Source organism: Lutra lutra, chromosome 5 (genome assembly GCF_902655055.1).
Source record: "Lutra lutra chromosome 5, mLutLut1.2, whole genome shotgun sequence".
In the NCBI taxonomy this organism is placed as follows: domain Eukaryota; kingdom Metazoa; phylum Chordata; class Mammalia; order Carnivora; family Mustelidae; genus Lutra; species Lutra lutra.
Window position 1 is genome coordinate 150878759 of NC_062282.1, and position 26262 is coordinate 150905020.

The 26262-nt window shown below is 49.6% G+C and overlaps 1 protein-coding gene across 2 annotated transcripts in view; it reads right to left on the reverse strand.

Moving 5' to 3' along the window:
* The window catches only part of ADAMTS2 (ADAM metallopeptidase with thrombospondin type 1 motif 2), a 227289-nt gene that overhangs the window by 146626 nt on the left and 54401 nt on the right, over positions 1-26262 (reverse strand). For both annotated transcript variants that reach the window (XM_047730543.1, XM_047730542.1), the window contains exon 3: positions 1388-1547. In XM_047730543.1, the coding sequence (XP_047586499.1) occupies positions 1388-1547 (160 nt within the window). The remainder of the gene's footprint in view (positions 1-1387; positions 1548-26262) is intronic.

Consider the following 26262-nt stretch of genomic DNA (forward strand, 5'->3'; position numbering starts at 1 on the left):
CTGGTCTGGAGCACCTCCACTGCCCCATTTTCACCCCTACCCTCACCCTACTTGGTGACTCTCCATTCCTCCCCCTGCGGAGAAGCCCAAGGGTAAGAAAGAGGCAGGAAGGCTGAGACTGAGGAAGGCCTGGCAGATGGGCAATTCATCACCTGGGAAAAAGGGTCTGCCCAAAGTATTGATTGGCTCTAGACAGCGCTGGGCTTCCTGATGGAACAATTTCTGTGCAAAAGTATCTGACACCACTCCTTGAAATTAGAATGATGCCCTGCCGGCCTGCACCCAATTTATCTGTCAAGCTGGGAAGTCAGACCGAGAGACCTAAAATAAATAAGCCAGGGCTGTTTGGGGTGATGGGAGTGCCCCAACAAATCACAGCATGGCTGGGCTGGTCTGAGGGGATCTCTGGGGTTCTCAGCCAACATGCAGGTGAGCCTGACCCAAGACCCAGGCCTCCAGGACCTGCTGCTATCACCTGCCCTGGCCACCTGCAGCTAGGGGGCCAGCACCAGAGGCTGAGGGCTGAGCCCAGCCCTTAATGACTGGGCATAGGCAAGGCAGCCTCATCTGGTCCCTGGGGCCCGAGGACCATGAGGTCGGCTAGGAACATGGTCTGACCCCAACCTGGCCTCCCTGCAGCCTGGAACCCAAGATCCCAAGAATGCGGGGGAGGTTTGGGCTTGAGATCTGAGAGGCTTGCAGCCAGGGGCTATCACCATGCCCACCCAGAAGCTCCTTCCATGCTCCTGGGCCCAGACTGCACTTTGGTTCTAAGTCTCAAAAGGAAAAAAAAAAAAGCCAAAAAAACATTTGAGACTGTGCACAGGCTGCAGAGGCCATGGGGGCAACTCTGGGGTCTTTGTCATGCACTTCCTTCCCCTTCCTCCCTTTGACACATGTCTCTAAGAGGAAGCAGGGTCTGAATAGGGCCAGAGGACAGCTTGGGGCCTTTCTCTGTGAGCAGCTAGGGAGGGGTGGTCAGTCGTGATTGCAGGGAAGGTGGTCTGCACAGAGGAAGAGGGAGGCCATGTGAGACCAACAGACATCTTCTTTACAGGCACAGGATCAGAGACATGGGCATGGGACACGGGCCCAGGTGCCGGCCTGCTCTGTGCTTCCCCTGCTCCCCGACACTGGGACCTCAAGCAGCAGAATGGGGCCCCTGGTCAGCCTCCACTGCCAGCTATGGAGGTCCCAGACCTGCCAGCTTGCGGCCCATGTGCAGTGACAGCAGAGCCCCCCCATCCCCCCCGGCTCTGCAGCACCCCCACCGTTCCTCGTGGTCAATGAGAGCAGGGCTCAAGCTCGGCCTAAGACCAGGCCTCCAAAAGGGGTGCCTGGGGTCCCCAAGGGGACAACTGGGGCTGGGCTCACCAAGCAGCCTTACCTGTGTCCAGGGCCTGTGGTCCCCCCAGAGGAGGGGGCCTCGGGGTGGGTGGCCGGCGATACACCACATGCACACGGCCCTGCTCAGCCTCCTTGGCCGCCAACCCCTTCTCCAGGGGCTCGATGAAGAACTCCTCCTCCTCCATACGGATCAGGCCAGCCTGCAGGGCAAAAACGAAATGGTTCAAATTCCCAGAGCACAGCAGACCAAGGATGGGCAGCAGCAAGGAGGGTCCTGGGGGACCTCCCACCAGACGGACAAGGATCTTTCCCAGCACCCCTGTTAGGCAGGCTTGAACTGGGCCAGCGAGGGCACAGACGGGTGATCCCAGAGTCCCTTCTGCAGAGCTCTTCTAGTCTCTGAGCCCTGGATGGTGGTGAGCCCCATCAGGGAAGAAGCTCTATCTGAGCCATCCCCAACCCCACCACCCAGAAGCCCAAAATCCAAGACAAAGGCCCAAACTGCCAACTGGGGACTGAATCTGCCACAGACATGTTCAGGTTGACCCACACAGTATTTTCAAAGTTCTAAACCCAACACTCAAAATGATGACATTTCATGTTTCAAAACTGGAATTCCAGTTTGCCTTGCAAAATACAGGCTGACTGGGATGCCTGGATGGCTCAGATGGTTAAGCATCTGCCTTTGGCCCAGGTCATGATCCCAGAGTCCTGGGATCAAGCCCTGCGTCGGGCTCCTTGCTCAGCCAGGAGCCTGTTTCTTCCTCTGCCTGTTGCTCCCGCTGCTTGTACTCTCTCTCTGACAAATAAATAAAATCTTAAAAAAGAAAAAAAAAAACATTTAAATAGCAATAAAAATAACTACATAGAGGTCACAAAACATTAAAAAACAAAAAACAAAAAACACAGGCTAACCATAGTGCATGCTGCTGAGCAGTGGACGCCCCCAATGGAGCATGCACCCCTGCAGCTGACAAGAGTCCCTGTGCCCCCAGCATCTATCCCTTCCTCCACACTGGGCACCAGCCCAGACTCTACAGCAACTGACCTGCTGCCTCCCCAAGACAGGCTGTAGCCTTTCCCTGCTGGACAGCCCTCACTGGACCCCTGTCCCCGCTGGCTGTTCTGTATGTACTCTGGCTGCCAAGGCCCTCAGTCTGCCACTGCCCTCCCAGCCTCTGGCTCACACAACTTACCGCCGTGGTTGGGACAGTCTCATCCTGCCAATACAGCCCTCACGGCTGGCCCTCCTCACCTTGGCCATCTGGTAAACTCCCATTCTCTCTTCAACACCTGGCTCAGATCCCCTCAACTGCCACTGCCCCCAATCACAGGCGCACAGCCCTACCCTCCCTTGGGCCCGCCAGCCATCACTGCCCTGTCTAGCTCCCATGTTTTTGATTTTCCATCTATTATCCATAAACTGATGGTCTCACATTGGGGGCCACCACTATGTCAACCTATAGGTGTATTTCCTTGAGATCACACATTTATGACCCACTTGGGTTTTGGGGTTTTTTTTTTTTTTTACCCATTTTATTGGGATATAATTGACATGTAACAAGATGTGTATAGTTAATGTATACAACTTGATGAGTCTGGGAATGAGCACACACTCATGAAACCACCACCACTGTCAAGGGCATAAACATATCCACCTCTCAAAGTATCCTCTTACCCGCTTTACCACCATATTTTTCCTGGTCAGGACACTTCATATAGTATTGACCTCTGAGAAAATTTTAAATATGTGATAGAACATTGTTAGCTATAGGCACTGTGCTATATAACAGATTTCTGAAACTTTCCTGGTATAACTGAAATTCTGTACCCTTTGACCATTACTTCCCATTCTTTCCCTCCCCCCAACCCCCGGCAACCACGATTCTATTCTCCACCTGCTAGGAGTTTGAGTGCTTATTTAAAGATTCATTTAGGGGCGCCTAGGTGGCTCAATGGGTTGAAGCCTCTGCCTTTGGCATGGGTCATGATCCCAGGGTCCTGGGATCGGGCCCCGAGTCAGGCTGTCTGCTAGGCAGGGAGCCTACTCCCCACCCCCACGCCCCCGCCTGCCTCTTTGCCTACTTGTGATCTGTCAAATAAATAAATAAAATCTTTTTAAAAAATATAAAGATTTTATTTATTTATTTGAGAGAGAGAGACAGAGAGAACGTGGTGGGGGGAGGGGCAGAAGGAGAGGGAGAGAGAGAATCCCAAGCAGACTCCTCACTGAGTGGGGAGCCCTACAAGGGGCACGATCCTACAACAAGCAGATCATAACCTGAGCTGAAATCAAGAGTCAAAGGCTTAACCAACTGAGCCACCCAGGTGCCCTGAGTTTGAGTATTTTTGATTCTATGTTTGTCTTTCTGTGGCTAGCTTCTCTCACTTCGTATTACATCCTCCAGTTTCATCCATGTTGTCCCAAATGGCAGGATCTCCTTCTTTATGAAGGTATATACAGACCACATTTATCAACTTGTCATCTACAGATGGACATTTAGGTTGCTCTCATGCCTACTATGAATAATGCTGTAATGAGTACAGAAGTGCAGATAGCTTCTCAATATTCTGTTTGCATTTGTTGCAAACAGTTGTTTATTTGAGATCTTTCTTTCTTATCATAGGTATTTATCACTATACACTTTCTTCTTAGAACTGCTTCTGCAGTATTATAGAAGTTCTGGTATGCTGTGTTTCCATTTTTGTTTGTTTCAAGATATTTTCTCAATTTCCCTTTTGATTTCTTCTTTGACCCACTGGTTGTTCAAGAATGTGTTGTTTAATTTCCACATATTTGTGAATTTTCCAGTTTTCCTCCTGTTGTTGATTTCTAGTTTCATACCACTGTAATTAGAAAAGTTACTCGGTATGATTTCAGTCTTTGGAGAGAGAGCAAAAGAATGAGAGAGTGAAAGCACACTCACAGAGGGAGGTAGAAGCAGACCCCTTGCTGAGAAGAGAGCCTAATGTGGGACTTGATCCCAGGACTCAGATCATGACCTGAGCCAAAGGCAAACGCTTAACTAAGCCATCCAGGTGCCCCTTCACATGATCTTATGCTACTAATTAGCACACTCTTGTTTCAGCTTGAAGAACTCTCAGCATTTCTTATAAGGTGGGTCTAGTGGGATGAGCTCTCCTCAGCTTTTGCTTGGCTGGCAAAGTATCGTGCCTTCATTTCTGAAGGACAACTTTGCAAGATAAAGTATTCTTTGTTGGTAGTTTGTGTTTTTTTGTTTGTTTGTTTTTCCTTTCCACACTCTGAATATATCCTCCCAGTTTCTTTTGGCCAGCAAAATGTTTGCTGAGAAATCCACTGAGAGCTTTATGGCGGCTATCTTGTAGGAGAGAAATTTTTTCTCTTGCTGCTTTTGAAAATATCTCTTTGTCTTTGATTTTAAACAGTTTTATTATAATGTGTCTCGAAGAAGATCTTTTTAGATTGAAATTTCGGGGTGATCTTCATGAACTTGGATGTCCAAATCTCTCCCCAGGTTTAGGAACTTCTCAGCCATTATTTCTTTAAACTCTCTGCCCCTTTCTCTTCTCTTCTCTTTCTGGGACTCCAATAATATGTAGACTGTTTCTCTTAATGGTGTCTCCTAAGCCCCACAGGCTTTCCTCATTCCTCTTCACTCTCTGGCTCCTCTGACGGGATAATTTAAAATTATCTGCCTTCTAGTTCACTGACTGTTTCTTCTACATGGTCCAGTCTTCTATTGACACTCTCTACTGAATTCTTCACTTCCATCATTGTATTTTTAAGCTCCAAGTTTCTGTTTGGTTCTTTTTCATGTTTTCTATCTCTTTGTTCAACTTTTCATTTTGTTATTATATTGTTTTCTTGGTTTTTGTTAAACTGTGCTCTCTTTAAAGCTCTCCGAGCAACTTTGGAACACTTATTTTGAATTATTAGGTAATTCATGCATCCCCATCCCTTTTCGATCAGTTACTGGGAGTCACTGTGTTCCTTTGTTGGTGTCACATTTTTCTGATTCTTGCAAAGGTTTCTGTGCACTTTCAGACTTTGTGAACTGACTTCAGGAAGGAAAGACCTTCCCCTGCAGGTGGGAGCATGCTGGGACCTCAGATCTAGTGGGCAAAAGCAGGGCATCAACAGCAGGAGGTGTGTGGTGGCTCTGAGTTGAGGGGAAGGCAGGGTGGGTAGGGAGGACATGATGTCCCCTTGGTTTAGGCTACTAGGATCCAAGACATCGACAACCGCATAGTCTTTGGTGAGCATTGCAGGGGTCTGCAATGGCTACAGGCACTCCTGGGGTGGCACCTCCGAGGTCCAGTGGCTAGGGACCAGGGCAGGCAGTGTTGGTGGCCAGAGTTGGTAGTATGCACACACTCAGATGTGGGGACCAGCTGCAGGTGTCTGTGTAGTGGCGAGGCCTGGTTGCAGATACACATGTGACAAGCACCAGGACTAGCAGCAAGAACCAGAGGCAACTACAGTCACACCAGCAGTTACCAACAACCTGGCTGTCCATGTGCATGCCCATGGCTGCAGGGTCTTACCACAGGTCCACACATGGCAGTGGAGGTTGACACCACGTGTCAGGTCAGTGGAATGCCTATGCACAGCTGGAGGGGCTAGCCCTGTGTTTACCTAGCCGTGGGGGGTCAGCCATAAGGTCTAGGCTGGTGTTTTGCACTTATGCAACCACAGAGGCCCGGGACGGCTGCTGATGCAGATATCATGTTCAAGGGGATGGGAGGAGGGAACCAGAGGAATTCAAGCAGCTAATTTCTATGAACATGAAAGCCTGTGGGGTGAAAACTCAGCAGGAAAATCTGCAGGGGTCCGCAGCAGCTGTGCTGGCCATCGGTTTTCTCTGCAGCAAAAACTACTGGTGTCCCTTGCGCAGCAGACAACCGGGAACCGTGGTCACCTCTCATGCTGGTAACCCCTGCCCTTCTTGTTACTAGCTGTCTCTATACATCTCAGCTTCACTGGTTTCTGGATGGGGTGACATGGTTTCTAGTCCTTTGTTCATCACCCAGTCAGAGGCTGGGGAAGCTGCTTGCTCACCCCACTCTCCCTTTCCTGGTATGGGAAACTTTTCCGTGCTGTGGAGTTCCCTCTTGGCACTGAGCAGTGCTGGCCTGGGGGACGAGATGACGTAAACAACATGAAGCTGCCTTCCTTCTTGTCTTGCACTCTTTTTCTCAGGGTTTTTGTTCTACTGTGTTGCTGAAATTTCTTAAGTGGACTCCAGGGCTCTCCCAGAGATGTTGTTTGTGGACAGCTGCCTAATTATTCATCTTTGTTGGGGGATGGAGCCTGAATCCCCTCCTCTGCCAACTTGGTGACCTCACACAGAGCTTTTTAAAAGCTTAAATTAGTTGCTCCAACTTAAGAATCAGAGGATTTCACATAAACGACCAGATTTTCAAATTCTCTCAAAACACTTGAAAAGCTGGCAGTTCCTGTTGCCCATCTGACACACCAGCTGAGCTGGTACTGGCCAGGAGTTCCCTCAGGTTCTCCTCTCAAGCCTCCAGAGAGAGCACAACCCTGCCAATACCTTGATTTTGGCCCCCAGACCTGTGAGAGAATAAGTTTCTCTTGTTTTCAGTAATGTGTTATATCAGCTGCAGGAAACTAATACAGAGTCCCAGTGAGCAGTGGGAGGAAGGAGGTAGCCATTCTCTAAGGGGCACAAGATGAGAGAAGCAGGAGTGGCAGCCCCGCTGAAGACATGGGTTTTCAGCATCTTGGGCTTCCAGGGAAGGGGTCCAAGATGCAGAGGAAGTGTAGGAGCCAGAACTAGGGGCGCCAAGACTGGGGTGCCAAAGTCACCAGTCCGTGGGAGGAGAGAGAGGAGGTCAGGCCCAAGGGAACTCTGCAGGCCCCCACACTCTGATTCATGCCTAGATCACAGGGTCCTGCCAGGCCACATGGGGAGTGAGCATGTGCTTGCAGATGAGTGAATAAATAACCCCATAACAATGGGACATGTCCTCTGAGACACAGACAGGAAGGGCTGGGACACCATGGGCCATCCCCTTCTACCGTCATGTGGGTGAGGTGGACAAGAGCATCAGTTACTTCCTCTCTAGTGCCACTGACATCTCCTGTGTTTGTGGTTTGGGGGCAGATTAGTGTCTCAAACCATCTTATTAACAGAACCCATTCAAGTACAAGTGGGAATGGACTGCGGTGTTCCGGGATCCCAGCACCATTGCTCTCTGGCCAGGTGACTTCAGCCAAGACAAAAAGGCCTCCTGGGCCTATAAACAGAGTTGGTCACCCCTGCCCCTCCCATGGCTGCTGCAGGAGCACATGCAGCCTGGGCCGCAGAACAAGGGCATAGGTGCTCTGCAATCCACGTGATGACATCTATCTGCTTGCTCTCCAAATGAAAGAACTGGGACCAAGGGGTGCCGGGGACATACAGGGTCTAGGAATCAGACCCCAGCCCCAGGTGGAAGGAGCATCTCCTGAGTGGGCTCCTGGGCCAGACCAGGCCTACTATGGCAATTAGGGCAGGACAACAGGACATCAGCAAACAGCAAGGCAACCCCCCTCATCTAGAGGGACCCTTGCATCCCAGGCTGGGGGCCGTCTATGCCACAGGCCTACAGCGCTGGGGTTTATTCTGGAGGGACCCAATGTGGCAATAACACAAAATTCAATCTGGTGAGGAACAGCCCTCTCTGGCCTTGGAGATCCCAGGACAGCTAGAGGTCTCCCTCCATGCCAGGGCTCAGGATCTCCTCCCTAGCTGGCCTCCAGGCAGACTGACCCAAGAGCATTGAATCTATTGGATGCTGTCTTGGGCCTTGCCAGCGTCAGGAAACCAGGGCCCTAACTGGCCCAGCTGCCTGGCAGGGACCTTCCCAAATGCCCATCTGAAGGGCACTAAAGCTCACTGAGATCAATATGAAGTATGATGCCAGGTTACCCAGATTTCCTCATGAAACCAGAGACCTCTAACTGACAGGACTCACGAACGGACAAGTCAGACATTCCTCACTGGCATCAACCCATCCCTTTCAGGTATGGTGGGATGCAAACACAGATGTCAGAGTGATAAGCATGGGTGGCCCCTGCCCCAAGACCAGTGGCTGACTGCACTGAGTCCAGAGGCTGACCATCTGAGACTGCACAGCCTGCCCACCTCGAAACCAGCACTGCTGGCCCAGGACCAGTGTATGACTACCTAAGACCAGCATTGGGTCACCCATCCAGACCATTGGCCAGAATAAGCCCAGTGAGGGGCTCTTCAGAAAGCAAGTGGGGCTGATTTCCTTGCCTGATTTTCAAGAATCTTAATTATGCATCTGTCTCAAAATCTGCAAAAGACAACTGACAAGAGAGCAAGGTATGGAATGTGGGCTCTGTTTTACGGAGTTTTTTCCAGGACTCTTGACTTCCCTGCTGCTAGTAGCGAGTGTATCTGTTTCTACATGAAATTTTTATTAATAAGAATCTGTTTCTTCTCCCCATTTAATAAATATGAAAGAAGTCCCTGAAGCACACTGGTCTGAAGGGCACTCAGTCAGGAGCCACATGTGTCTGTCCAGCCTGGTGTCCCCTGGCAGCGCTGACACCCTGATGTTGGCTCTTACCCCAAATCCACTCTGCTCTTAAATTCTGTGACTGTCTACCCACCCCATCCAGGAGGGAGGTTCACAGGGAGGACTCAGGTGCTACTGCAGGGGCCCGGAACCTGGCTCTTTAGTCATCAGATCAACTCACTAGTTCTCTGAGCCAGGTGGATTATCAGATGGCTGCCTTATTCCTTCCTTCTAGGCCCTAAGCTCTGTTCCTTTGCTGTTTGGTTTATGACAAAGTAGTCACTAGGAAGGAAAACCAAGAGTTAAAAAAATTTATAAGAATCTAGAGGCTTAACAGATTTCCTGTTACTTTGAATTTTAAAGTGTTCACAACACTGACATTCTGAGAGCCAGGGTCTCACTGGGAAGCAAGCGTGCCTCCTGTTCCCCTCCGCAGGGCAGCCAGGTCACTGTCCTCACCGGCTCCTTCAGTGGGAGCCACAGGCTGGGTCATGCAGCAGGATCCCACGTGGGTGTGACGGGGACCAAGGCTGTCGCTCAATCTTGTCATTCTTGTAACCTCCCGTACCAAGACTGTCGGGTGCCTGTCAAGGTTGCAGCAGTGACAATTAAGAATAGAAAAAAAAGAAAGAAGCTGGTCCAAACACAGAAGGATCCAGACTCTGACAGAGAACGAGGCAGCACATGTCTGCATCAGCTTGCTGTCACCCAAAGCTTGACTTTGGGTGAACACACACACATACACATAAATACACACGTGTACTTGCCACAGGAATCCCCCCAAATGCTGGCATGTGGTAAGGTTTCCATTCCTGGAGCTGTTTTAGCTCTGACACAACCAAATCCCTTCCTCTCCCCTCCCTTTTTATAATGATGGTCTAGTAGGTGATCTGCCAAAATGGGATCCATCATCTCTAGGGCATCCTTCCCCTCCCAGCCACCTAGGGAAGACAAGGGTGGTCCTGAAGCTTTATGGGGGTGGGGGCACTAGACCCCAACCACCACACACAAGCGTAGAACTAAAGCCCCATGGGGTTCGAGCCACTCTGTCCCAACCAGCTGGGGCTCCTTTACAGTTCAGCCCCATAGAGTATGTTCTACACACTCATTTTTCTACTTTTCCAAAAGGAGCACCAGCCATCTGTGGGGGGCACTGGCCACCAGCAAGCAAGAGCAAGCCCACAGAAACATTTGTCTTCTCCCCTGCACCTCCATCCACTATGCTCTGCACCTTCCAGAACAACCCCTTCTGGAAGACTCCGTCTGTGGACGCCCTTGGGGCAGAGTCCCTGCCTCCCCTGCTCTCTGCCTCATTTGGCAGCCACCTGTCAGGCCCTTGCCATATGCTATCCAACCCTCCTTCCTCATGGGGAGCCTTCCCTACCAGAGTGTGCAGGCTAGAGTTTGTCCCCACCAAGTTGGAGGGGAGGCTGTCGCCAGAGCCAGGCCTTGTAGTGTTTTCCCCAGTCAAGTGACTGCAGACAGGTCACTGAGTACCCCAGTCCTGAGCCTGTGTACCATAGAGCCTTGATAACTTCACCCAGCAGGCCCTGCCCTTTCTTGGGCCTGGTTTCAGGCTCCTCAAGATAACTTTGCTCCAGGAAAATCCCTCTTTTGTCCAAAACTGCTCAAGTTTGGTTTCCGATGCTCAAAATCATGAAGTCCCAACAGACATGTGCCAATCTCCCCAATGCCAATCTCCATACCCAGCTGGGTGCTAAGGAAAGCTGAACCCCACCTTGAAGGACAGGAAGGAGGGAGAGACAAGCCCTCTCTTTGGGATCAAAGACCAGCCCAGTCTTTGCTGGAGCAAACACCGGATACACAGCCAGAAGAGCTAGCTTCAAATCCTGGTCTGAGGCCAGTCCTGTGCCCTCTGCAACCTAGTTCCCTCATCAGCAAAGTGAGGAGCTGGGCCAGGTGACTTGTGAATTAGGCCCTGGTCATCTTTCCGTAATTCTAACAGGATCTACGAGAGCTCCAGTACAAAGATGCCAAACAAACAGCTAAGAGCAGAAAACCCTCTCCTCCCCTAGACCACTATCTCTGCCTACAAAAGAAAGGCCATGGCCTCCCTGGGGGCCACAGCAGCTCACTATCCATCCTTGAGCAGACCTTCACGTGCCCCACTCCTTGCCTGGGATCCCCACTCTGTGCCTCAATGTGGCAAGTCTTGGCCCTTCATTCCTAAGGGGTGTGCTGGTATCTGAGTGACACCTGGGCTTGAGTCCCCACTGTACACCAGGTGTTCTACAAAGGTCAAATATGATGCCATTTCAAACCTCCCTAAAATTCCATAAGGTGGGTCACTCCATTTCTAAGAGACTCTAAGGCCTAAGGCTCAAGGAAGTTAAACTACTAGATCAGATCTCCCAGTGGGGCAGAGTAGGCTTGGGAACACAGGCCTGCCCCCCAACACCAGCCCACAGGAGATCCAGTGGTGGGGGACACCAAGCTCCCACATTCTCTTCACCACCATCACAACTCTCACCTTAACCAGTTTTGTTAAATGCTAGCTGTAGGCTAAGACTCTGAGCCTGAATCCTGATCTTTCTCTGTTCCAGAAAAATTAAAGAGGCATTAAAGACCTGTTAGCATCAAACTGAACCTCTCTTTGACTCAATCTGAAAGTTTAAAATAGAATTGAGAGAGTAATAACTTTCTCACTGTGAGACTTGTGCTTTTTAAATACATAACAGCTTTACTGAGCTATAATTCACATATCATACAATTCACCCACTTACACAGCATATAATTCAACCATCACCACAATCAATTTTAGAACATTTTTATCACCCCCCCCCAATACATTAGCAGTCACTCCCATAATCCCCCAATGTCTCCCCCCACATATGCACAAATGTGTGGAAACCACTGATCTATTTTCTGTCTCTACAGATTTGCTTATTCTGGACATGTCCTATAAACAGAATCATATAGTATGTGATCTTTTGTGGCTAGCTTCATTCACCTAACATCATATTTTCAAGATTCCCATGATGTAAAATATGTCAAGACTTAAATTCCTGTCTTATTATCAACTAATATTCTGTTGTACAGATATGCCACATTTTATTTATCCATTCGCTGGTTGATAGACCTTTGTGTTGTCTCAACTCTTTGGCTCCTGTGAATCATGCTCCTTTGAACATTCACGCACAAGTTTTGTGTGTGGACAGAGGTTCTCATTTCTCGTGGGAATATACCTAGAAGTGGAATTGCTAGGTCACAGGGTAACCCTATGCCACACTGTTTCCTGAAATCAGCCACACAATTTTACATTCCCACCAGCAGGGAGTGAGGAAGCAGCACTTCTGATTTCTCCACAGCCAACACTTGTTCTCACTTATCTTGTTTCTTCTAGCCAACCTCGTGTGGAGTGGCATCCCACTGGGGTTCTGATGCAACTTTCCCTGGTGACGGAAGATGTGATGAATCTGCTTATTGGCCATGTTTCTTTTCTCTGGAAAAATGACTACTCTGAGCAGACCCACTGCTCATTTTGCAATCAGATTATTTTCATCTTTTCATTGACTAGTAAAAGTTTTTCACATATGCTAGATACAAGACCCTACTGGATTTGCAAACATTTCCTCTCATTTTGTAAGTTGTCTTTTCACTTCCTTGACGATAGTATTCTTTTAAGTTATAAAGGGTGTTTCTTACATCCAAGTTATTTATTTTTCTTTTGTTGTTTGTGATTTGGTGTCCTATCTAAGGATTTGCCTAATCCAAAAGAATGAAGACCTACTCCTCTATTCGTTAAGAGGTTTAGCTCTTACCTTTAGATCTATAATCCATTTTGAGTTAATTTTTTATAGGGTATGAGGCAGGAGTCCAGATTCATTCTTTTGCATGTGGATGTCCAATGGTCTCAGCACCATTTGTTGATGAGACAATTTTGTCCTCCATTGAATCGTCTTGGCATCCTTGTCAAAAACCAATGTGAGGATTTATTTCTGGATCCTCAGTTCTGCTTCGTTGATCTGTACATCTATCCCTCTGCCAGTACTACACAGTCTTGATTACTGTAGTTTTGTAGTAAGTATGAAAATTAGAAAGGGTTGAGTCCTCTCTGTTCATTTTCAATGTTGTTTTGACTATTCTGGTCTCTTATATTTCCATATAAACTTTAGGGAGCACCTTGTCAGTTTCTGCCAAGAAGCCAGCTGGTATTTTGATAGGATCCAGCGTTTTTTTTTTTTTTTAATGTCTTGTTTTGGGCCACATTTATCCATCTCGCCTAATGCTTAGGGAACAATGGCCTTGAGAGAACACTGCCTTAAACAGCAAGAGATTGGGATGGGAACCAGAAGTCTGCAAACTAACTAGGTGCATGACCTTGAGCAAGTCAAGAGACTCCAGGAGCAGGGGACGAGGAGGCACTCTGCCCCACTTCTGCTAATGGACAGAGTCCTCTCCATGGCATCTGTCTCAGCTGTGCTTTATACCCCTCCCCCATCATTCCTCTCTTGCTACTTTATGCAACCCAGGCTTGATTTCAAAATCAAGTTTCCACAAACAGGGAAATCACAGATTGAAAGTATCAGAACTGGCCTCTGCATCCATTTCACTGTGATAATTATGATTACAAACCAGATATTTTACCGTACATTCTGGAAAGGAAAGCTATACAACATCAAAAATAATTCCTAATTCAACTTAAATAAGTTGGGGCAAAACTGTCAAAACAAGTCAATAAAAATGAAAGAGAGGGCCCAGGAGGGATAAAAGAAGTAGCTTAATTGCAATAAATTTCTTAATCTTCCATAGAAAGATCAACAGTTACTGATAAGCTGCTATAGTTGATCATTACTAGTTTAAGAATCTCATTTGAAATTAGAAAAACCACAACCTATAAAATTAATATATACCCTCCAAATTCCTGGAAATGAAGGAGATTTGATTATATAGTAAATGTGTAAGACTAGAAAAACAACATAAGAACAGAAAAACAAAAAAAGTAAATAAGATGATCGAAGTAACAACAAACACATTTGTTTTAACAATAAATGTAAATGGTCACTCTCTGCCTGCCTCTCTGCCTACCTGTGATCTCTATCTGTCAAATAAATAAATAAAATCTTTTAAAAAAAATGTAAATGGTCAGATTGCTTTCAAAAATCTCTTTGACTCGCAAAAAAGTTCCAGATTTTACAAATTTATGCTAGGTCTGAAGAGTTTTGCAGACGAGACTTTCTACCACTTAAGGAACAAATACATCCATGATGTACTGTTGACTAAGAAAGGCTGGCCCAGTGCCAGTATGATGCTCTTAGGTAAAATCACATATATCTCTGTGCCAAATGTTAGCTGAGCCTAACAAATAAAGGCATGACCACCAAGTCACTTTCCTTCAATTCCGATGCTGACCTCGGCGCTGGCTGTGTGGACTCTCAGCCTCAGTGCTGCAAAATGAGGGTAATGGTATTTGCACAACTGATATGAGGGTTAAATGAGATATAACACTCAGCACAGTGCCTAGCACACTAGCTGGTTATTATCATTATCATTTACATGAAATGAAAAGGGCCTGGAAATGTGTGACAGAATTAACAGTGTTAAGGTTTGCGGTGGGTTCTGCTTTTTTATTGGTATTTTTTGTATTTTTTGAGATGTTTACGAAGGACTTGTATCAACAGGTTCAAAGAAAGGAGGAGGGGGCAGGAAGAGAAAGCTAAGGGAGTAAAATAGGATAGACAAGATGCCGGCAAAAGTGCCTCCCGGAACCAGTGCAGGGGCTGGCTTGACAGTCTTCCCACTAAACAAGGCAGCACCAGGATGGCTCCCATGGGAGCTGGCCTGTCCAGCCTGTGAGTCCAGACTGTCCCATACTTAGCCTCTGAGCACATCAGCGCCACAGACGGCCTCCAGGAAATGGAACTGGCTTCCCAGCCTGGCGAAGGCAGAAAGGTCAGTGGGTCAGGCTCAGACCCTGGGACCACGACAGGCCTGCCCATCTATCACAAGAACTGATACCCATCCCTGACAGATGCTCCAGCTGACATTTCCCAGGTCTCGCTCAGCACGAAGACCACATCAGGGAATGTCCCCAGTCACAAATTAACATTCACATAAATAACAAGGCACTCTCCACTAAAAAAGAAAAATGACTCTTGCTGCAGGAACATTTGCCAAAATATCAAAAAGTGGAATTTTTCTTTCTGAGCTCCCATATCTCACCAGCTGGGACCCAGCAGACTGTGGCCTTGAGACATGAAGGGGAGGAGAGCTCACAAAATAAGATCCCAGCTCTTGTTCAAGGTTCTGCTGACAGCCCCTTCCTTCGACAGTATCTTCCCTGGGCAGCCCAGTCCCCACAACACACATACCAGCTGGAATCCAACATCCTTGCCCATTAGGCCTCCCTACCTCCTTGAAGGCTATGCACACCTACCCTTCTACCAGTCCTGACTTGGCTGGGAGCCAGCACTTCTGAGCTCCTCCACCCCAGCTTAGTCCCGACAGAACGTGCAGGGGTGGGTCAAGGTGCTAGGGGGCAGGGGCACTGGTCTAGCAGTACCAATGTAAGCTTTCTTTCTAAATATGTGTTATTTGGGGTACTAAGGATCATTGTGAGGGGGCTAACACCCCCATAAATGATGTTAACTGGTGACAGGGACCTGGGGCCAAGGTGTCACCAGCCATGTGCACCCAGAGAACCCCGGGACCCACAGACATGGCCACCCAGCCATCCCAAACCCCCAGAAGACTCACCCGGTAAGCAAAACCCACAAAGTCCTATTGGAGGGCCCACAGGCCTGAGGACCCCAGGATCATTCCTCAGAATTCACCTAGGCTCGCTCTGCATCTGCCAACTACACTGCTCTGAGAAAACTGCCAACATATCTTCCCTCAAGACAGCAGGGCCAATGCCCCCTCCAGCACCTCTATCTTAGTCTGCTCAGGCTGCCACAACTAAGTACCACAGTCTGGGCCACTTTAGCAACAGAAATGTACTTCTCACCATCCTGGAGGCTAGAAGCCCAAGATCAAGGTGTTTCTTCTGAGGCCTCCTCTCCTTGGCCACCTTTTCCTTGTGTCCTCACATGGTCACTACTTTGTGCGTGTCTGTGCCCAAACTTCCTCTTCTTATAAGGACACCAGTCATATTGAGCCCAGTGTGACCTCATTTTAACTTAATTAATCTCTGTGAAAACCCTATCTCCAAATGAAGTCTCATTCTGAGGTGTCCAGGGCTAGGACTTTGATACAGGAATATGGGGTGGGGACACAATTCAGCCTGGAACAGCTGTGCTCCAATGTCACCTGAATGCAGTGCTGGCTGCTGGCAGGGGTGTTGGGTGGCCCCTGGGTCCTGAAATGACAGAGCTGAGCGGGGCTGCTGTTCAAGGAGCACTCCAGACAGCAGGAAGGCGGGGACCACCTGGGAAGGTCACCCCCTGAATCAGGTAAGGAGAAAGATTTGACTCCAATGAAGTTGGAGCATGCCCAAGGCTGGCCATGTGCAGCTCCCAACATTCCCCCTCCTGGAGTGGACATTCCAGCCCCTGTGACACAGAGCAGAGGGTGCAGGCCCAGGGGCATAGGAATATGGCACAGTCAATGCAAGAGGAGCGGGGGGAGGACCCCACCTTCCAAGCACCCTCTCTAGGAACCAGCAGGAGCTCTGCTCCAGAGCCCCACTGAGGGCAGCTCCAGGCAGGCATCTCTCCTCCATTCCTGCGGAGATGCTGGTTTGACCCCCAGAGGTTAGCTAGGGCTCCTGCCACCAGCTCTTCACATGGTCCCCACACCCCAGGGTCTCCTGGGAATCCCAAGGCTGAGCCTACATAACTGTTGGAAGGGAATGCAATTCTAGATGCGCAGCATTATACAAGAGGAAGTCCCAAGTCTCAGGGGTCCAGGAGGCCATGTGCTGCTCCTCCAGGAGGGTCCACCTGGCCAGAGGGAAGACATGGGTTCACCAAGGGTCCAGTGGCCTGGTTGGTGGCCAAAGACTCATTTGGTGGGCAGGGCTTCTCCACAGGGAGCTATTGGGCAGCTGGCCCCCACAGGAACAGCCCTTCACACAGGTGGTCGGGGTAGGGACAGGGGAAGTCAGTTAAGGCCACAGCAGGAAGCAGGGACCTTAGGCCACGCTCAGAATGGTGAGGGAGAGATGTACTGCCTGGCGGCTATGCCTCACAGAGGTAGAGCAGACACAGAAGCCCTGATGGGGAAAATGCAGGCCTCGCTGGGCAATGCTTCCTCATTCCTCCTCTCCCTAAGCTTGTTTCTACCATAGGTCAAAGGAAGGATTGAGAGGGTGAGACTGGGAATGGAGCAGACCTGTCCTCTGTGCATGTGCCGGGTCCCCAGGTCTGGAATTTTTTCAGCAAAAGAGCCTGGCTTATGCTTTTCACTACAGGCCGCCCCTTCCCTGGGTCCATGGGCTGCCAGCCCCTTTCTGGACATCTCCTGTCCTCACAGGCACAGAGAGCCTGGCTGGTTTCCTTCAATCCCGGCTTCTGTTCCTGCTCAGATCTCTGGGGCCTGCCGCGGTATCCAGGGCAGGCTGACCGCCGACCGTCCTCTGCCCGCCTGCCCAGCTGCCGCTCCCAGGGCCGGCAGCCCTCCCAGGGCCTGAGGCTCTCTGCTGCCCCTTCGAGTCCAGATTTCCCAAAACAAAAATCAGGCCATGCCATCTGACGAGGGATCTTGTCTGGTTTATTTCTGGGAAGAGCCAGGGCTATAAGGGCCAGGATCGCTGGGCCGTGGCCAGGATGCTCTGCGGGCCTTCAGACGCTCCCCATGCTCTGTCCTCACTTGCCGAGTGTTGTCCAGAGTGAAGTGCTGGGCTCCAGCACCAGCAACCTTGGGATGCTCACTAATTCCAGAGCCAGGATGGCAGCCCACGTGGCCTGGGGCCACTCTGTGGGCTGCAGGAGCCTAGACACGGAGCCAGAGCAGCAAGGCCAGCAATGACCAAAAGCACCACATCCAGGATAAAGGCAGGCTCAGTGAGCCCAACCATCACCGGACATGGCTGCAGGACACTCAGGGGAGGAGGACACGTAGGATCAGGTGCCCTGTGGGATCCTACTCCCCACAGGGGACCACGCCACCAGGCCTCACACCAGGAGATGAGGGCAGAGTCTCAGGGCTAGAAAGGTGACAGCAGGCAAATGTCCAGTACCCCTCCCTCCTCCAAATTCCTGCCCCACAGACACCCCTGGCACTGCCTGGCATCCATGCAGGACAGCAGAGCCCGCCCACCGGCAATGACGCGCCTGGGCTCTCAGGACCTCCGCTGGAGGCTGGGCAGGTAAGCTGGTGGCAGCTCTAGACCCGGGGGCTTCAGAGTACATGCACCCCAGGCTGTCCCCTCCTGTCCCCAGGCTGCTGCCCCTCCTCCTCCAGGGCTCCACCTGCAGCAGTGCACCCTCCTCAGGGCTAGCTTGCCTCACTGCCCAGGTGACATGGAACAGCTGCTGTGGAAAACAGTATGGCAGTCCCTCGAACAGGTAAAAATAAAATTATCATATGGCCCAGCAATTCTGCTTCCAGGTATATGCCCAAAAGAATGGGAAGCGGGCTGTCCAAGATATATCTATATACCCATGTTCTCAGCAGCAGTATTCACAAAATAGCAGAGATGTGAAAGCAATCCAAGTGTCTATCAATGAATGAAGAAACAAACAGAATGTAGTATGTACACTCTGCAATGAAGTACTATTCACCCTGCAAAATAAAAGAAATTCTACAGTACGCCACGACACAGATGATCCTAGGGGGGCACTGTGCTAAGGGAAGAAGCCCGTCACAGAGGCCGTGTGATTCCACTCATGTGAGGTACTCTGAGTCGTCAAACGTCTAGAGACAGAAAGGGGAGTGGCAGTTGCCAACATATGGGGAGGGGGGATGAGGAGTTAGTGTTTCAGAGGGACAGAGTTTCAGTTTCAGAAGATGGAAAGAGTTCTGGGGATGGACAGGGGTGGTGGTTGCACAACAGTGTGAACATGCTTAACACCACTAAACTGCATGCATAAAAAGGGTTAAGATGATAGATGTTATGTTAAGTGTAATTTACCACAATGAAAAAAAAATTTTTTTAAATCACACCCAAGTGTGGCTAAAGGCCAGAGGATCCAATCTCACTTGCCAAATCTGAGATAATTTAAACAAAACAATAAATAATGATAGGAATGGGTTATAACCCACAGAATAAAATAAACATCCATGAGTCCACACTGGTATAAATAAATAATGGACCAATACATGGAGCAGGAGGAGCAGCTCGTCCTCACAGTGGGTTCAGTTAACTGACATAGAAGGAATGATGGAAATACAAGATCACTAGGGTGAACATCACAGTAAGGATTGCCACAGATAAGGACCATGCACGGATGCTAAGAATTAGTGTGAGAAAGTATGCTGATAAACAAACATTTGCATAATCTCAAAGTATCTTCCCAGGAGATATTTATGAATTAGGAAGGGAAAAACAGCACATTTACAGAGGAGAATCCCTTGCAGTTTGAGGATGACAGCAGGGGTCCTCAAAGAGATGAGGGCCACTTCTGCCAGCAGCAGAACAAGTCCCCATCACATACCCCAACGTGACACACTGCAGAGCGCACATGCCTTCCGGGACGTTCCTGCCCCAAATGCATAAAGTCAGTCTGACCTGAGGATACACTGGACAAATCCACATGGAGGCCCACTCCACAAAAATAACTGACCCGTTCCCTTCAAAAGTGCCCAACAGAGCAACGATCTCACACTGGAGAACGCGAAGGAGACACAACAATCAAACACCACATGGAATCCTGCATGGGCTCCTGAGCCAGAAAAAAAGCAGGAGCTGGAAGATGGGTAGGAGTCAGATGCAGTCCAGAGTCCCAGTGATGGTAGAACATCATATCCATGAGAATTGCCTGGTTTCCAACACTGTTCGGTTCGATGGTAATGCTAGGGGAAACGGGGTGAAGGGACTACAGGCAATCTCCATGTTGTCTCTGTGACTTTGCTCTAGGTCTGAAGTTATTTTTATTTTTTTATTTTTTTAAAATTTAGATTCAATTAGCCAGCATATAGTATGTCACTAGTCTCAGATGTAGTGTTCGATAATTTATCAGTCACGTATAATACCCAGTGCTCAACACATCATGTGCCCTCCAAAGGCCCATCACCCAAACTTTAAACATGTAAATGTAAGATTGCACCTGAGGCCACTCTCAGCACCCTCTGGCCAATACACTCTTCATCATTCACTGGTTGCCTGTTGGGCACATGCTGGCCACCTCCCCCTGGAACAGAGGCACCAGACGTGGCTGCTATATCCCCACGTCCAGGGGTAGGCCCTGCAGAAGCAATGACTTCCAGGGCATGAAGCAGCAAGTGCAAAGGCCCTTAGGAGGAAATGAGCCCAGGGCATTCCAGGAACACCAAGAAAGAAAGTGTGGCCAAAGCTGTGCCCTTGGGCAGAGGCCCATGCCTGATTCCTACCCACATGTGCCCTGCTACTCCCCTGGGGATACTCTCCAGCCCTCCAAATGGTGCATGAGGCCCCCTGGATGCCCCAAGAGCTCCAGGATTCATGCCTGCTAGATTGTCCCAGGGTCTTAGGTGAACAAGCCATTCCCACCAGCCAAAAGGGTATTTCCTTCATGGACAGGTATGGGACTGAGCCACCAGAGCAGTGCTGACACCATTGTTTTGGTGACTCTCACTCACATCAGACACAGAATGAGTTCCGGGCTCTGGACTCCTGTTATCGGAGTGCAGCCAAAGGACCGCAGGGAGGATGTGACTGGAAGATGTGTGGTCCATTCAATTGACGCTAGAGATTTCCAAACGGCAAATGGGACATGACCAGAAACAAAAACCGGTTCACACTTCCTGCATCCTCTGGACCAGATCTGCAGCAGTGGTCATCATCAATAAAACACAATAACAGCCTTCGACAGAGCCAAAGACCAGCATTCCCAGGCAAATGGATGAAGCCCAGTCAGGAGACACACGATCGGCAGCACAAACTGAATACACTAACTGAATACTTGGCAATGCTGGGGCAAGAGAACCACAGTGTCTCTAGACAGGCAGGTTCCAGAGAGCCATGAGTTGTGAATAACAACTGTATTGCTACCCTTTTTGCCTGCTGTGGGAAATACAAATATGAAATTAGCCAGGAGCAGCATACTTGACAATAAAGAACTCAGAGTGATGGTTTCTGGACCTGACAGAAGAGACAGTGTGTGTGCACGGAGGATTTCTGCAGGCACTGATGGAGACAGGAGACAGAAGGGTTAGCACCCCTTCTCCCCTGCTCCTCTAAACCTGCGTCAATATCTCACGATATTCCACCCAGGCTCAAGGAGCTTGTAATACATTTTTAATCATATTGTTATATATAGACAAGGGCCCTGCAAAAAAATATTTGCCTGGAACTCCTGCACACCCTAGGGACAGCCATGCCTCTGGGAACAGTCTAGAAGAACTGTTAATAAGGAGTCTGGGTGGGGAGGATGGGGATCAGCTCACCCAAAGTGATGCACTTCTGGAATGTACAGGACCACAGTGCAGCCAACCTAAGCCCCCACCCGATCCCAGAACCCTGAACACTGCCCACAAAGCTTCCTAAGGCTCTGGCTGGGGTCCTCCAAGGCACCCCATTTCCAAACTCCGTCCCTATCCCCCTATGGCTTGCCTTTAATTCTCTTCTGCTTATAAGAGTTGGGGTCAGTTTCTATGGGTCAGTTATCAAAAGAGAAGCTGGGTCACCATCAAAGAGAATGCCCAGGATGCTGCCTAACCTCTGTCCCTGTCTTTCTAGAGGTGGTCAGGAGCTTTGTGTGCCAGCTCCGTCCACAAGGCCCCTGAGCCATCCTTCCCACCGTCCTCAGAACCATGACCCACCTGTGAGGGCTCCTGGCTTCTCGCCCACCTGCTCGGAGTGAGTGCTAACCTGCAGTTTCCCTCCTTGTTTACATGGGGGGTAGATGTGGGAAGGCAGCCTGGCCCAGCATCCCTCTGTTCTCCCCAAATCAGGGGCACAACTCTGTGTTGCTTTGTCCTGACAGACTTGCACTTCCTCAAAAAGTGCTAATCTTCACGAAGGAGGCTGGGGTGCTATGCATTCCTCTAAGTCAGTCAGATTAATTAGCCGGTTCACACATGAGGGGCCTCTTATTTTGCAGGCTTTGTTTACAGGTCAGAAATGAGACCAGCTAGAAGCTCCCTCTGAGATCTGAACACCATCCTAGCAGGACCACGCCTGGGAGTGCCAGACCCAGCTCAGCCCAGAGAAACCAGGCAGACCCAATGGCTCCAACCCTGGCACACCACTCCTGCAGAACTCCAGGCTCTGGGAGGCAGCAGCACTGGCAAGGGCTCCACTATACCCGCAAGGTGGCCTCAACACAGAGCTCTTGGCTTCCAAGGAGTGCTTGCTGGCCAAGTGGAGAGGCTTCTAAGAGTGGGCAGGAAATGTCAAGATTATCCCCCCAAATCCCTCAATTCCTGTAAAGTTGAGGAAAATGGGTTTTGTAGACATCCAATACGAGAACTCTTTCCCACACCAAATGGGCCGAGCAAGTCTAAAGAAGGAAGGTAAGAAAGTTCATGTGCAAACATCCGGCATTGATACCCTTTCTATAGGCCTGTGACTACCACCTCCCAGAGGAATGGTACAGGGGCGAGGCCTAGAGAGCTCCTGCTGCAGTCTGTTGGTTTCTGCTCCAAAACCAGGCTTCTACCTCCCTCCTAGAGTTTGCTGGTTTGTTCGTTTGCCGTCCTCATGATGGGATGGCATCCAGTGCAAGACCAGGCACTTACACGTGTTGAAGAAACAGGTTCTGGACTGGGAAGGAAAGCTGGCTTTGAAAAGACACAAAGGGACACCTCGGTGGCTCAGTTGGTTAAGCGGCTGCCTTCAGCTCAGGTCATGATCCCAGTTTCCTGGGATAGAGTTCTGCATCAGACTTCTGGCTCAGTGGGGAGCCTACTTCTCTCTCTCCCTCTGCCTGCTTGTGCTCTCTCTCTCTCTCTTTCTGTCAAATAAATAAAATCTTAAAAAAGAAAGGAAGAAAGAAAGAAAGAAAGAAAGAAAGAAAGAAAGAAAGAAAGAAAGAAAAGACACAAAGATGAAATGTGGCCTTCACTCTCTCTGTGTCTCTCTGGGCCACCTGGACCCCTGCAGCTCTGTCCTGCCCTGCCCTGTACTGGAACTGACCAGGTGGGCAGACTCCCCCTGGCTCTCTGAGCAAGGGAAGATACCAGCAGGAAGTCAGAGGCTGGACAGAGAGGCTTCTCTCTCTCCTTGCTTGACCCTGCAGGTTGGGGCAGCCTCGGCTTGCCCTCTTGGTGGTCCCCAAATTCCACCCACCCCTGTGAGTTCCATGAGGCATGCCTTCATTCCCCTCTCTGCTGGTGGGGCATCTGAGGGGATCCTCTGTGATGCTGACTACTGGGCATTGCACACCGAGCAGCACTCAGTCTCACAGCCCGCCCAAAGTGCTGGCCCCAACTCCCAGGGTTGGGATAGGATTTCCACAGCTGGCCCAATTCCTTCCCCTGAAGCATACAGGGTTAGCTTGCTCCCTGCAACCATGACACGCAGGCAACCAGAATCCAAGGCTTGCCCAGAACATTCTGAGTGAAGCACGCAAGCCCCGCCCACCAGGAGGAGAGTCAGGGTAGGATAGTTAGAAGCTCTGCAAGGAATTTAGGAACAGCCCATCAAGGTCATCCTCTGCACACACACCCTGAATGTCTCGTCCAACTTAAACAACTCAAAGGATCTGCACTGGGAACGAGGGGGTAAGCAGGCCACAGACCTTGGAAGGAGGCTGTCACATGAAAAGGAAAAGACCCTCCAACCCAGGGCACCCCATCCCGGGAAGAAACAGTCTTCTAGGTCATGGTCTGGAAGACCATACACACAGCCCACAGGCCTGCCAAGCTCCCTCATGCTGAGAAGGTAGTCTCACCACCACAAGGGCCCCTGCCAGCTGGGGAAGGAACAAGAATACAGAACATGCAGATAGGGGTGCCGGTGGCTGAGTCGGTTCAGCATCAGCCTTCAGCTCAGGTCATAATCCTGGGGTTTTCGAATCGAGCCCCACATCCAGCTTCCTGCTCAGTGGGAAGCCTGCTTCTCCCTCTCCCTCTGCCTGCTGCTCCCCACTGCTTGTGTTCTCTCACTCTTTCTCTTGAATAAATAAAGAAAATTAGAAAGAAAAGAAAGGGAAAGGAAAGAAAGAGAGAGAGGGAGGGAGGGAGGGAGGGAGGGAGGAAGAAAGAAGAAAGAAAGAGAGGAGAAGAGAAGAGAGAAAAAGAACATGCAGACAGGGAAGGCTCAAGCCAGAAGGAAAAATGGCAAACAACAGCCTGGGACCAGTTAGGTCTAAATCATCCTGAATATGGTTATGAAACATAATATAAAAATCAAAGACAACTCTTTAAAAAGAAGATACATTATTTTAAAAAAGCAAACAGTATTTCTAACTATAAGCCCAAATCTATTAAAAAAAAATCTATAGGGGCGCCTGGGTGGCTCAGTGGGTTAAGCCGCTGCCTTCGGCTCAGGTCATGATCTCGGAGTCCTGGGATCGAGCCCCGCATCGGGCTCTCTGCTCTCTCGGGGAGCCTGCTTCCTCCTCTCTCTCTGCCTGCCTCTCTGCCTGCTTGTGATCTCTCTGTCAAATTAAAAAAAAAAAAAAATCTATAAAATCAGTTTGGTTAGTACATGACTGGGGGTGAGATGTTCCTGTCCTCCTGAATGGAAAGAGTCCACCGGTGCTGTTTAGTTTCTGGTGATGAGGTTTAAGGAAACTTGAGTTTATGAAGGTTTTTAAGAATTGAGAGTTAATGGCTAGCAGGATAAAAACAGGATATGTATCTTCTAAGTCACTGCAAAAAGAAAAAAATGTAGAAAACATAGTCTAGACAGCAAAAGACAAGAAAAAAATTTTAATCGCTAATTAAGCAAATCTTTGCTGAGCCATGAACGATGGGAAGACGCAGGCTGAGGCCCAAGGCAGGGGCACTGAGACAAAGGCCAAGCTCCCCCACGAAGCCCAGGCATTGTGGGTGGTCTTGACCAAGATGGGGAGAGCTCAGGGGTGGAAGCAGGGCGGAGGCCTTTCTCTTCTGCTTTGGGGGCTAAAGATGGAGAGCCTGGGACTGAGGAGCCAAGACTTCTGTTTTGGAGTCGTTTCCCTTGAGACGGCCGTGAGTGGTCTGAGCAGACACATGGACAGACAAGACCGGATTCAGAGAAAGGCCAGCCAAGCCATCAAACGATGGAGGCTGGTAACGATAACCCAGAGGAGGTGAAGCAAGAGGAGAATGGGGTCAAGCCCTAGCACTCCGCCACGCGCTGGTGGGGAGAACAGGAATGCCAGGAGCCACAGATGCCACACATGACGGCGTAGGGGGAGCATGGGAAGCCTGGGACATTGGACAAATGACTGCATCCCAGTTGGGGGGACTCAGAGGCAAGGGTTCTGAGAGAGCTGAGAACAGGCCAGTACCTCCAGGGACGGACAGAGCCACCATTGAGGAGCAGTAACTACCAGGGCCTGGCCACACCAAAGTAGGGAATGGTCTCAGAGGGAGCTACAGGAGAGGCAGAAGCAGCACTGGGCAGGTGGGCTGACGGGGCCCACCTGGAGCATGGAGGGGGTCTGTCATGCCAGAAGGGGCCACTGCCAGCCTGAGGCCTGCGGTTAGGAGTTTAAAGGTAGATTCTTTGGCTAGGTTGGGAACTTCTCTTTAGAAGCTGAAAAGTGAGGTGGAGGGATGGGGTTTGGCTCCACAATTCATCAAAAAAGCCAGGAGTTGGGGTGGCATGAGCATAAAGACAGGCTATGACATCCAAGCTGAATGAAGATGGACAAGAAGGCAGGGCGGATAGACATGGGGCTGGGAGGCAGGGTCCTTGGGGGGGATCCTAAGTGAGGGAGCGGGTGCGGGGCCTGCTGAGCCCAGCTCCCCCATGTGCCCCTGAGGGTGGCCCACTGTGGGATGAGAGAGGACGAGTCACACATAGAGACCCAGGCCAAGAAATGATGGCAACATCACAACCAGCAGCATCACTAATAACTGGCAATGGGGTAAACTTGCGGCTAAAGAATGATCAGTTTGAGGCGTTTTCCTACATTTTATTAAGATATAATTGACATTCAGCACTGGATACATTTAACATATGCAGCATAATAACCTGACTTCCCTATATTGTGAAATAATCACCATGATAAGTTTAGTTAACATCCATTGCCTCATGTAGTTACCAAAAAAAAGTGTTTTTCCTTTGTGATGAGATTCAGTTTGACTTTAAAAAAACAAGCAGTGTGCTGTTTAAAAAACTGGCAGAAACACCAAGTGACAGGTAAAGTAAAAAGCGCTCCCAGAAAGCAGGGTGTCTTTAACATCATA